General features: G+C 37.5%; 1 protein-coding gene across 1 annotated transcript in view; it reads left to right on the top strand.

Annotated features, from left to right (window-relative positions):
- Positions 1 to 14,377, top strand: part of LOC103059779 (cytosolic phospholipase A2 epsilon-like) — a 59,384-nt gene continuing 45,007 nt past the window's right edge. Inside the window, exons 1-2 of the mRNA XM_088145507.1 lie at positions 1 to 27; positions 4,473 to 4,545. Coding sequence (XP_088001633.1) covers positions 1 to 27; positions 4,473 to 4,545 — 100 coding nt within the window. The remainder of the gene's footprint in view (positions 28 to 4,472; positions 4,546 to 14,377) is intronic.

Here is a 14,377-nt window from a genome sequence, read left to right as displayed (position 1 = left end):
ATGGGGTTATTTCCAAGCAAACAACAGGTAAGTTGCTCAGGAAAGCCAACTGACTTCTAAGTTATTTCACTAGCTACTTAGGAGTTTTAACTAAGACTATATTTTCATACAGTTATGATACTTCAGTGCAGAATTCTTTGACATCGTCAGTTTTATGGAATATTTATCCTTAAGCAGTTGATTGACATTTTGATATACCTTCATCTTGTTTAGTACAGTTGGGCACTGAAGGTTGTACTATAAAACTGAGAATGATCAAACTCAGCTAAGACAGCTGGTTGACTTAAAGCAAAGGAAGCTTTGAAATCCTTGGGATCCCGGTGCTGACTCAGCTTGTCAACTAGAATGTAGATTATGTAGCAATGCTGAGATATTCACATAGCTTTCATTTGTGGGCCAGCTGTAGTATATGGTGTTTCTTACGCCTCCAGTGTTATGGTAGAGGGGGTATGCATTGTACAAGAGAACATCAGAATAGGAGTTCTGTATGGACATGTCAGAAGTTACATGGAGAGGTTTTATAAGTATGTTTTGGCATTCATAGCCCTCTTTTTTTTAAATGGTACATCTGTCAAAATTCACCGACAAAGGGAGGCATACAAAATTGAAATTTTCAACAAGCTTTTGATAATGAATTAATTTTTTTAAAAATGCAAGTTAGGTAAATTTTTCCTGATGTGTGAATCTAAATTTTCAGCACTTTGAAACAAAATAATTTCAAGTAATGACTTGGGTATTTAGCTTCATAGCTTCCAAGCTTCATAGATATTTATCCTGATTTAATTGGTTTAATCTTCTCCCTGTCTCCCACATTTATACAGAGCTCTTTCCATGGTCATAACGTAAAAGCCTAGAATATATCATTCCCTAATCTTATAATTCCCCAATTGCATAGTATGCATAAAATGTAATTTTATGAGAACTTCCATGTTTATCCATAAATATCTTTGCCAAGTTTAGAATATTGACAGAATAGAAAGAATCTTTCAGTCCAAACTGATAAGGTGTGGAAGAGCCATTTGCAAGTGACTCTTGTTTTGTGCTGCTTGGGAATGATTAAGGTCAACCTGGACCATATGAAAATAATAGAATAATGAATGACTATGAATAGCTTAGTTAGTTTAGTTTAGTTTAGTTTAGTCTAATTTAGTCTAGTTTAATTTAATTTAGTTTATTGATTAGTCAAATGACCATATCAAATCATTACATAACATCAACATAATAAAGTAGAATAGAATAGATGCAACATACCAAGATGTGCAAAAAATGTCCAGGAAAATATTCAGATAAAATCATCACCTTGGCAGTTGTTAGATATTTTGCCATCTAGAATGTCTTTTTATTCTTGGCTAGCCATTTTAAGGATTTCATGCTGGCAAGTATCTCTATGTCAGTTTGAACACGGATATCCCGTACCCTCTGTTTGGAGGTGTCCTTGGCTTGGTGGCTGACCAAAATTAAATAAGGATGTGAGAAGCCATGCAGCAAAATGGCCTCAGAAAGTTGATTTAATCATGGGGCAGGGTGGGACAAACTTGACTGTTCTTCAAGACACTTTTTAGGTAGCTTATCAGGGACCATAAATAGTGGAAATGCTGCTTGGGTCCACATTGGTGGCCCAGATATATCATCCTTATCTTTCTATATCCTAATTTTAGCCCCTTGGCAGATGGGAAAGTTGGAAAGTGTGTTCCAGTATATGGTTATACCAATGCAAGGTGTCATATGAAAATTCATCCTTGCCAGGCTCACCCTCACATTATCAGCAAATTAAGAGATTTGCAGATGGCACTGGGGACAGGGATTTCAAAGTTTACGGGTGCCTCCAAATTCTAGGTAATCACAGTGAAATTGTCTCATGGAATATTTGGAGCTTTGGTGAAGTGGTGATCAAGAAAGAAGTTGGGTGTCTATAGGCTATATTAAGGTAGGTGGGAAGCATTACAGTATTGGTAGTCATTCCTAGGCAAGGACAAACTGCTCAATGGGTTAGATAACAGGATGTGGGATTGGCCCTACCATGAGACCAAGTGAGGTGGCTGATGCTGGAAGGCAGAAGCAGGTATTAGGGAGAACGCCTTCCATAAGCTTCTAGCACAGCCTGCCGCTTTTAGGTGCAGTGAAAACCTCTACCTCATTATATTATTGGGGAAAAATTTAACTTCCAGGCCAATTGCAAATTGCACATAGAACTGCCCAAGTTGAAAAAATATCTTGGCATCCCTTACAGGAGACTTCAGTTATGCCAGGTTAAAACAATGCCTATTTATAAGATCAAAGCTTCCCATTTTGTAATTTTTAGCCTGATTACCTAAGTGCCATGAGTAAATAGATTTGGATATTTTATTCCAGAGAAGTCTGTAAGTACTTTTGGTCATCCTGGTGATCCATCTAGTCCAGGGTCCCCCAAAGTTGTCAATATCAGCCTCCAAGGGTTGATGGGATTATCAATTATCATTGCTGTTATTATTATTATTTGCACTACTATTAGTTAAAGTGGTATTTATTAAATTATTTTCATATTATAAATATTGTGGGGTAAACATTTTGATGAACAATTTGAAACTTCATGAAGAGGTCAATGAGCTGAAGAGTTTGGGGATCCCTGTTCTAGTCCAATAGGGCTACTTAATGCTCCTTATCTGCTGCCGATTCATTCAGATTACACCCTAATAATTTAGTACTACAAGTAGTAATTTCTAAGGCCAATTATTGAGGGATACAAAGAGGAACTGAATGGTACTGTCCATTCCCTTTTTTAGTGCAATAACCCATGGCTGCACCACCATCTGTAACATAATTAGGCATCTACTGTTTAAAGAAGTAACAAAATTGAAAGAACTTAATAAGGGTGACAAAAGTGTTCTTAGTTTTATGACAACCTACCTGAACTGGGCTGTGGGGCATATTACTGCTGTAGCAGCAGCGTTGGTAAAAACCTAGGCAGTTTTGAATGGTTGAGAACTTTTAGGGCCACAAGGTTTATTGTAATTCTATCCACATTATATATAGTTTTGTACTAATACATAGTAAAATATAGCTGCGTAATATAGTACTGTTGTTAATCAAAGCAAAATTCAACAGTCAGCACTTCTTCAGGGATTCTGAAGCAATTTAAAGCTCTCAGAGTGAGAATGGAAGTTCTCACATCTCCAAATAAACATTTCTTGAAGAACTTGCAATTCACTGAGATTGCAGATTCATCGCTTTCTCCAGGATGGGATCTCAGAATCTCACTGGCAACATCCCAAAGAAAGAATTCTACATCTTTTAAGCCTTGGATGCCATCCAGATTTTTGCTTCTTGGAAGTAACAGTGGAGTCAATTTTTGCTTTGTTGAGGGTTTTTCATTTGGTATTGTGTGCTTTTGGTTTACATGTGTTTGGTTTGTGAAAATTCAGAGTGTATTTGGAGGGATTGTATCTGCCACTTTAGGTAGAAATACAAAGGGAAATGCAATAGTAGTAACTCTTCCTGCCTTCCTACCTTGCTTTTGTATTTATAAAAAGAATCTCAGGAGTTTTTTTAAAAAAATTCATATCCGGTTGAACTGAAAATTATCATTCTGTAGAAATAGATATGCTTGACGTTGTTGTCATATGTTCCAGTGTGCAGTTCCTTATCAGTTGCACACTGGATCTTAAGCAAAAGATGGAATCAATTCAACTTTATTGTAAAATATCAATCAAGAAAGGGCCGAGTATACCATGCTTGGTAAAGCCTTGTACAGCTGTGCAAACAGATGAATTAACTTACCAGTATAGGCACAAGACAGCCTGGTGCCTGAGGGTCTAGAATGCACACAGGCTCCTCCCTGCCAGGTTCCTCCTGATTTCCAGTTTCTTTTAATTAAAGAGAACATTAAATGGGGAGCCGTCAGTCACATCTGTTTCTCCAAGGCTGCCTCCATATTCCACATAGTTTCCATAAGCATGCTTAGAAAAGAAAAAAGTGGTGGCTGAAATTCAGTGCTTTGTTTGGAAAGGTATTCACCTCTGTGGAAAAAAAGACAAAGATGATCAAGAGCATATGGGGTAAGGGAAATCCTTGCCAGTCTGGCTTCTGGTAAGTGAGTATTTTGTGACTGGCCATGGCCACTGTGGTAGCCATTTCATGAATAGGCAAATACTCCATGACAGAGAACTCATAATTGACTTTTCAAATTTAATTACATGCCATGATACATTTCCAAATTCCAAATGTGCTGACAGGCCAAAAATAGATAATAATTGGTCACTAATACTCAGGCAACTTGACAAAATGAGTTTGTCCTGCCTGGCTTGCAGCATGCTATGTAGTTTTGTATTTCAGACCAACAGTCCTTGTCTGGGAGAGCAGAGAATATTGATTGTCTTGCGAGTGGGGGAATATAATTGTGTTTTCGCCTTTCTGTCTGATGATATACAAAATAACAGCCAGCCAGATACAAACTAAATATTAATCAATACTTTCTATTTACTTTCTTTCTGTAGACGGAACCAGCTCCCTGTAGTCTCCTAACAGTAAAGATCATAAAAATCAAGAATCTCCGGAAGGCAGATCTATGTGAGTTCCTGAACTTTTCTTTTGGTGTTAAGATGCTTAGAATCATACGGGACAAAAGAATCACAGAAAGGTTGATTCCGAGTATAACATGAATCAGCAACCTTTTTGAATGCTAAATGTGCACGATAGGCCAAGTGCCCACCATCATTGAAATCTTTAGGTTAGTATATTAGTATGACATTTCAGGAGATGTTATAAGTTCATGACATTTTACCCATTGAGGCAATCTATTAAAAAATACTTGGTCAATATAATTAAAAATAGATACCTCATATTTATTTATGATGTATTTATTTTTACAATATTTATTGCACATCCCAATCCTAATGGATTCTGGGAGGGATACAACAAAGTAAAAACAAATGCATTAAATACATATGTAAATAATAGAAACAGTAAACAGTAAAACTACTTGAACATCATAGGCACCATTTACTTAATCTAAAAGCCAAGCACCTTCTGGAGGATGAATCAAACAAACCATAATTGAAGCATTCTTTAGGGTTTGCTATTGTGTCCATAGACATCCACAATAAGCCACAATAATGTTAACAGGATAACATCCATTTCATGTCATCATCACACAAACTGCTTTATAATGTCTGATGCAGGTATGTAAGTTACATTATTTGTGTGATGACATCATGACACAAGTCATTGTCCACCAACCCTTCTGCCGATGCCTATCATTGGTAACATTTTTCCATCAATAGGAAAAGAATCATTTTTCATCTAACTGTAAAAGTCAGAATAGTTTCTTATGCTTCACTGTTTCATAAGATTTGGGGAAAATGGACAGTAACTCCGCCTTAAGATTCATAATGAGAGGTGGTTGGATACGTTTCTCCAGTTTCCCCAAAAATGTAACCAAAAGTAGTAACTAAACAACACTGCCAGCTAAAGTACTAATATGTACACAGAGTAGGTTAGAAAAAAAAATTATACAGTAAAGAATCCCAAGCTGGCTCAAGTTCCTATCCATGTCTTCTTTCTATATTTTTTAAGACTTTCAAGAGAACTCATTGTTGAGTTTTGTAATACTGAAGAGGATCTTTGATTTTTAATGATGTGTAGATATGCAGTTCTTCAAATATTGTTGATGTTCTTCATTGGTTTGCATCTGCAGTCTTAAGAAGAAATTATTATACTTATCTGAAACCACATTGCAAAACATATTCATGCTGTTTTTAAAATTTTCAGTGTATTGTTAATGCACTATTTATTTTACTAAATTTTTTAGTAAAGACAGAAACATACCTTAAAACTCCTTATTTTATTTTAAATGTATTGGGCAGGTACAGGCACTATGTATGAATATCTGTGGGTGCCATGCTACCGATTCTTCATGAGATGAGAATTTCTTGGGCAGAACCAACTTAGCACAAATGCTGCTATATGAAATGCTAAAGCAATACATGCCATAAATGCCCTTCTATCCTGCAAATAGCATTTAATAGTTTGTTTTCTCCATTTATCCTTAGCTTAATCTAAGGATAGGTCACACTGGTCATGCTGACAGAATATAGTAGCTATTAACTCCTAATACTAGATTATAATGGCTCATCACACTTAAGTTGGTCAAAGAATGATTAGCATGTTTTATGAACACCAAAACATTTCAGCTCCCCAAAACCCCAGGACTGTTTGTGACTAAATGAAATTCCTCCAGTTGACCATGTAGTCTGGACAGGGATAAGATAATTAACAGGTGGCTCCTAGGGCAGAGATGAACTGCTAGAGCTATTCCATAAACAGTGGTTGCCCTAGAAGTTCTGTGTTTCCCTGGTTTGCTTTTCATTCCTTAAGGCCTTGGGGAAGACAGAACAGAGGCAGAAAAGGATAGGGGTGGGTAACCCTCCCAACTCTGTCTATGGTGACACCTATACCAATCAGATCACTGCAAACAAAACTTTTCTTCAAAATCCCTCCAACCTCCCAAGAAAGGAAAAGAAAAGGAATTGTATGAACCCAGGAAGTGACAATCTCACAGCCAACCTTGTGGTTACTGGGAAACATATTTCAGAGATGTTTGATTGAGACACACGTGATCATGAGCAGGCAGGAGGCTCACTGCGTCAGCCATGTCATGTGGATAAAGTTATTATCTCCTAATGATGTACCAATGGTATTTCTCTACACAAGATAATTTGTCCTTAATTAAACAAAGAAACAAATTTACTGTTGAATAGACAAGTAAGGATGGGGTATAAAAACCTTCTGCAGTTTATGTTTGGAACATAACTCTGAATCTACCACTGAAAATACCAATGCAACATGATTTCCATTAAATCAACAACTAAAGCCAACACAGAATGTCAGTGACAGCAGCCTCTGTATCCCATCTACTCCCCAAAAGCTTGGCAAAATGCAACAGGAAGGCAGTCAACGTTCTGACCCTAGGTGCATTTTAAAGGACATACTGAAATACATTTTCTTGTGGGAAAGTTGCTCACAAGAGTGAACATGCTATTAAAAAAAGACCTTAAAACAGTGCATACCTTTGGAACACTGAGGAAAACGTATTTTTATGCAAACCTTTTCTGCTGAGTTTGTAAAAAGGCATTAATGAGAACAAATGGTTAGTCAGATATGAAATTCAATGAAAATCAGATTGACAGTCCCACCCATCCATATGAAAGTCTAAGCTTCAATGACTAAGTATAATCTTCTTCCTGCTATGCAATCATTCCATGTGGAAGCAGATTTTGATGTGGTTTGCATTAAAAGAAGCACTGGCTTCACCTAAATATATATTTGTGGTGTTATTGGTACCTGAAGAAACATCATGCTCGCCTGAATGTTTGAATAAGCTATCTCGAGGATGGTACACTAGTTAACTTTTGTATACATATTTCAGCTTGGCTCTGTCAAACAGGAAAACCCCAAATACATGTATTTGACAAAATGGGCATTTTGGGAAATACGTATGTTTGGGTCTCCTGTTTAAAACAGCCATGTTAAAATATATATATGTTTTGCGAGAATAAATTTCACCTTCATCCTTATCGTAGAGTAACAACAAGTCACTAAATTTTGATCTTTTGGTAGTTAAACTAGCATGACAGGGAGCTATCAACAGGGTTGGGAGAATCCCAAGGTTTAGAGAGATTTTTTAAAAAACTAGTTAGGGAAAAGCCCTAAAAGAGGAAAAAACAAATCAATTCCCCCATCCAAATACAGGTAGCCATCGCTTAATGACCACAATAGGGACCGGAAAATTCATTAAGTGGGGTGGTTGTTAAAGTGAAACATCATGTGACCACACCTGATTTTATGACCTTTTTTGCTGTGGTCATTAAGCAAATCACCATGGTCATTAAGTGAATCATATGGTTGTTAAAGCAAATCATGCTGTTCCCCATTGATTTTGCTTGCCAGAAGCCAGCTGGGAAGGTCGCAAATGGCAATCATGTGACCCTGGGATGCTGCAACCGTTGTAAGTGTGAGCTGGTTGCCAAGCATCTGGATTGCAATCACATGACTGTGGGGGTGCTGCGATGGTCATAAGTACAAGGACCTTTCATAAGTAACCTGTTCAGCACTGTTGTAACTTTGGATGGTTGCTAAATGAATGGTCATTAAGTGAGAACTGCCTGTAAGAACATTTAGTAATGGAGTATCCATGAGGTACGTGTGTGTCAAAAAAATTAAGGTGGAAGCTGTGACCATGTGCTCAAAGCCCTGCCCCCTTTTTACATGCACAATGCCCCCCCCACTTCCTGGCAGATTCACCTGTTCAGTTACACAAAATGCTACCTGACTGATGTGAAAAAAAAGAGAGGGCTGCTCAGAATACCAGGGTTTGCCTTCTGCCAAAAGGAGGTCACGGGTATCCTTAACATTTATGCCTGCTGATTTATATAGATGCAAATTTATAAATTCATTTATAAATAATAATTAGGCTAATTTATATAGATGCAAACTTACCCACAATATAATTTAAATATTAATTGAGAGATAGGTTGACAAGATAACCCATGCAAATATGAAGTCTCGTTGACTTAGCTAATCAGCCGTCCAAACCTGTTCAGAGGGCGCAGCTGCCCCAGTGCTTTGAGAAGAGACATGTTGCTTATGCCTTCTCCTTCAAATCCTATGCACAGCCTGTGGACATATAGCCACTCTTTTGAACGTCTTGGGCAATGGCGGATGATTAGCTGTCTGGAACCCTAAGCAAGACACTCTAGCCTGCAATCATTTGCCCCAGCCCTACCTTTTCAGCTAGTCTTTTCAATGAGATTGAAATGATATATTCTACTCAACAACATATAACAGCAGATAGTCACCTTCATTATACTTCTGCTGTTCTTTGCAAACAATTAAAAGAATGCGATTTCAGTAGAATCTGTTGAAGCAAATGACTTTGATTACATTCAGTTGCAAGTTGTTGCTTGTATAATGCAACAAGCATGTGATCATCAGTAACACCTCCGAGTTTCATAAAAAATGGAATGCCTAATCACACTGGAAATTACAGCTGTAAGTAGGAAGGATGTGCCTCTCCTTTAAAAAAATGCAGCACACTCAATATGGAAATGTGCAAAGTGAAAAGAACACAAAGTGAGCTCCAGACAATAGGAATTAGCTGTGAACTGGTTTGGCCAGCCAAAACAGCATCCCCAGCTGAAAGTGTTGAAACTGCATTTGGAATTTAAAATATATGTTGCATTTTAAAAATTAGGCCACTTCTCTTGCGATGGATCCATTTAGAGGCTCTTATCCTAATGTCTACCATTGGATCACTATGTGATACAAGTTATGCTTCTGTAAGCGTTTTAAAATTTGCAGTATTTGTGAAAATCTCACAGATCCAAGCTATCATGCTGACTGAATTATTTGCAATAGATTATTCAGGCCTGCAGAAGTTCCTGGCCTCATAAGACCTGGATATAAGGAATTGAAGAAATGTATTCTGCTCTGACTTTTTATAGTTAACAGAAAGTATTGTTAGAGTGCTAAAGATGGATTTCCTTAGTTGCAAGAATGCCTGGATATGTTTATGTTTATTTATTATTGAACATAGAGAGGCTTTTTCTATCTTTATATCAAAGATAATGTGATTACAACTTTTATAGAATTTTCTTTTCATTAAAACCTCACTATATCATGTAGCCACAACCATCATAGAGCTATAAATGGTAATGATGCATGCTGAATATGGGAGATAAAATCTCCTAATCACAAACCTTTTTGCATAGGACTAATTAGTGGAAAAAGAAGAATGCCAACAGCAAAAACACTATCATTTGTTAAAAGACAAGAAGAACAAAAGGTTAAATGATTATATTTGATGTATTTATTGTTTGTCTTGATTTATTTGTTGCCTAACAGCTAATCAATAGTATTCTGAAAACTAATATGTCTTGCCTATTCTAATTTTTTTTTTGGTTAGATAATTAATTAATGGAGCACACAATGCAAAATAATGAAAAGGAAGTGTGTAAAGGTTCTGGTAAATGACATCCTTCAAGGTGTGGAGAATTGTAGGTTGCCAACTGATGGTCAGCTCCATGTGTTGTTGTGCCATGGTTAAGGTGTTGGACTAGAATCAGGCAGGCCATGCAAGCTCACTGGGGGATACTACTATAAAAGATGAATGGGCCATTAACTCTTTCTAAGCTCGACCTTCCTCACAGTATTCTTGTGGGGATAACATGAAGAGAAAGCTTACACCAGCCACCTTGAGCTCCTAGAAAAAAGGCAGGATATAGTGAGTGAATGAATGAATGAATGAATGAATGAATGAATGAATATGATTCCATTTCATTATAGAGCTTAATTGAAAGTTCTTACTAATTACAAAGATTATCAGAAAACTACCCAGTGTGCAAGTGATGATGCCTAAGCCCCTAAAGACTTGCCCCCTGCAGTTATCCCCAAATTGTCATTGAATTATAATTCTTACCTCAGGAATAATGGTAGGAACTGTTTAAATGTAATTAATTAGATTTTATCCTGGTCTGACGACTTTTTTTTTTTATCCTGGTCCCAGACACTTTCCACGTTTTGGAATATGACCCCCAGCATGCCATGTAATCATCAAATGTGACCGTATAGAGAAACCTATAACTTTTAGCAATACAAGTATCTGAAGGACAAAATCAGTATTTTGTTTCTTAGGATGATAATCTTCAGGATGTCTTTGATCAATCATAAAGTCAGTCAAAGCTATCTTTATACAAGACTTAGTTTTTTTGGTTACCTTAGAAATGGTACCCTCTGGTTTTACTTGGGAAATGCTACTCTTGAATTCCTGTGGTAATTAGAAGGCACAAAATCGATTGGTTCCATCTTTTACTTACCTCTGTAAGATGCTCTTGGCTGTTTCTTGCTTCACAATGCAGGAGGAAAATGCTCCTCCCTATACCCTCCCTACTTGTCCCTACCTATCTTTTCTTCTCATGAATAAACAGTGAATGAAAAATAGGTTTCCTTCCTTTTCACAAACACATAACAGATAACAATTGCATCTTTCTGTTGTGATGGTAATAAAGTTAGGGTTGAAATGAAAAGGAATGATGGGTTTTACAAGTTTTAAGTGGACACGAAAAAAACCTGGCTTCAGAAATTGGGGAGTGGGGAGCACTCTGATTACATAGCAAATGTATTTCTCTGGTCAGGATATGAAAATGAAGTTCACCCAAGTCGGCTTAATGCAGTGGTTGGCAGGTAATCCATAGGAATTTACTGATAGAACTCAAGTTGATTTGAAGTACTTCGTAGAGGAGTTCTGTTTACCAATTGTTTAACAACTGCAACAATGATAAGAATTTCCTCTCACCCAGTTGGCAAAACTCATGATTCCAAAAAACTACACATAAGCTTGAAGACTGCACACTCTGGATTTAGTGACTGTCAGAAATCAGCTACTTCTGAAGGCAACACTGTAACAACATCATGTCATCATGCTTATTATAGCCTTGGCCACAACAATAAATGTATTGAATTGAATTGATAGTAGCCCTTTTCAGGCATTAGAAAAACTAAGTCTGCCTTCCCCAGATGCTTTACTCAGGGTAGGTTTTACCTAAGTCCTAGTTTTATGTGCTTTTAATTAAAATTAAACTCCTTTCAGAAACAATTATATCACATCTATAGTTATTCTGAAATGGCTGGCCTTGGTTTTCTGGCCAAATAGTCAGCTTTTTATTAGAAAAGATAGAATAAATACTGTAGTTTGATACTTTAACCTTGGGGCTCCACTGTGGCTCATATGGACATCAATAGGCACATGAATGCTACTTTTATTGCCCTACCTAATTATTAATTTTCTTTTGAAACTTAAAAATACCCTTGTCCTTCCCTTTCTCCACCAATTTTTCATGGGCATACACTTTAGTTCTTGGGAAAGTTTCTTTAAACTTAATCAGTAGAATGGAAGTGCTGCTATGTTTATTTTGTGAAAGGGTGAACACTTTCATGAAAGCCATTTTGTGCCTAGGACATACTCTTAAAATTCCATTTGTGCCTATTGGCTCAAGACATCTGAGGGATCTCTGAGTTCTTAGTGATTGCAACAGTTATACTTCCTTGACAGTAACTGAATTCTAATATTAGAGATTGACAGAATATGCTTCTTCCAATTCTTGGCCTACATACTTCAGTTTACCACTCCAACTCTAAGCCTGGGTGGTGAGAAAACAGAGAATTCCATGTGATCAGTCTTGATTAAGGAGTGACACACAATTAGGAAACAGAGATGACACTGCACTAAAGTGAACTGTGGAGGCAGATGGATGGACAGGTTGTGCTTGCGTGATCTCAACAGGATTGATCATTAACACGCTTGAAAAAATTTACTCACATGCCAGCTTAGATGATTATTTGGGATCAATCCTCCCACCTTTCTTTGCAGCATATGGCAAAACCAGTTTGCTTTGGCACCTGCCTTTTAAATCTAGATCTACAAGCCTTTTAAAAAATATCTTATTTTCTCTAGGTGTGCTGGAAATATCAGAGGAGCCTTTCCCAAATCTCTTCCTTAACATTTTGACATGTTTTTCCTCCTTAGTAATCTATTGTACCCACCTCACTTCTGAAACCACCCGCATTTGATTTGTGGATAGAACATCATATGTAATCACAGATTCTGTGGCTGATTCATGGATTTTATATGGGATTTCACTTCTACTTTTTTGGCTGATATATCCATAAGTTGATGACCCATTTAAACATTCTGGATATTCAGCATTGTTAAAAATTATTTATCAGAATTATATAACATCTTCACAAGCTCAGGGAGATAAAATGCACTGTTCTGTGATTTGAGACCATCAGATCTCCTTCTACCTGTGAGGGTTCTTTGTTTTCCAAGGACTGGACACACCACAGCATAGCAAATCTGTACAAAATGCTTTATTGCAGCAGACACCTTCCCCAACAACAGACTATTGCTGTCCACCTTCTAGGACTTGCAAGGTGATGTTGCCATGTAAATGTGTCTTTAATACTCAGTCCTTTAATACTTGGTTCAAGCAAAACTCTATAAAGAGTATAACATCTATATAAACATATAAGTCTATAACGTCTGTAAAGCAGCATACAACCTTTGCTTTTTTCCAAATCTTTTTAAACTAGTTGAGATGAGGTGCTGCTTCAGTGTGGTTGTTCTTCTTCTAGTTGCTACTAAGCTCCAAGCAGGACTCCCACCAGGATATGCTACTCACTGTAACTTGTGGTCCTGGCAGTTGAATTATACTCCTCCTGCCTGCTTGTAATAGCTGCCAAGCTTCAGGCGTCGCCTCTGTTTCCCCATCTGTAGGCTTTCACCTTTCCTCCTACCTGCCCCCCCCCCCCGGCTTAGCATTTGCTTTTCTAACCTGGGTGGGGTGAGGCTGCCTCTGGACATGTCGGCATGCCCTTGAAAATGCCAAGGTCTGGCTCAGTTACCACAGGCAGCTGGAGCTCTGGCTTGGATGCTTGTGAGCAAAGTTTGAGTGACGGAAATGAGGGAAATGGGGTGAGAAGAGTTTCTGCCTGGCTGCAGCTACTTTTCCCAATCACAGACAGCAACCCCAACTTCACTCCCTCACACTGCCCTCTAATTTTTTCCTTTTTCTGTGTGTCTTCCCTTCAAGTAGAGAACAGAGTTTGTTGCTTGCACATGAGTGATGCATCCATTGCTTCTAGATTTCTCTCTAGGTTCTCTATCTCTGAGCAGGTTCACTGCTTAGTCATATTCATGAAGGGATGACAGATGGATGGAAAGATTGGACATGCAAAGAGATTTCTCATTTTATGAAATAACTTAGTGATAACTCTCCGTATGACTCTTCTGGAGTATGGTGGTAGGTAGAAATTGGTGCTGTCACTCATGGAGGCTCTGAATTCAACAAATTCTAGAATGTCAGGGTTTTTTTTTTCTTTATGGTGATGTAAATGGTGTTAGAATGTTTTTAGCATGCCACTAAGTATGATACAGTTTTTCAGGTAAATTGGAGCAAATAAAATTAAAGGAGTCCGTTAAACAGCATGCCAGCATGTTGAACTCCATGATGTACTATGAATCCTATGCTAATTCAAATTAATATGAGTTTTATCATCAGTATTTTGATTACTCAATTTTTTAAAAAATGTCTCACCATGACAGTGTTTCTGAACCTTGGGAACATTAAGATGTGTGGACTTCAACTCCCAGAATTCCCCAACTGGCTGGGGAATTCTGGGAGTTGAAGTCCAGACATCTTAAAGTTCACAAGGTTCAGAAACACTGCACTATGAACATATCAAACTGTTTGGATCAAGTGTATTACTGTTGAAAAGTGTTATGTGACAAAAGTATTATTTCATCTGAATGTTTTTGCTTCTGTGTTTCCAGTTATGCAGCACAATT

Source organism: Python bivittatus, unplaced genomic scaffold, assembly GCF_059951505.1.
Source record: "Python bivittatus isolate LINGU-HERP-01145 unplaced genomic scaffold, Pbiv_v1 ctg000480_np1212, whole genome shotgun sequence".
Classification (NCBI taxonomy): Eukaryota; Metazoa; Chordata; class Lepidosauria; order Squamata; family Pythonidae; genus Python; species Python bivittatus.
This window is presented reverse-complemented; position numbering and strand designations above follow the sequence as displayed.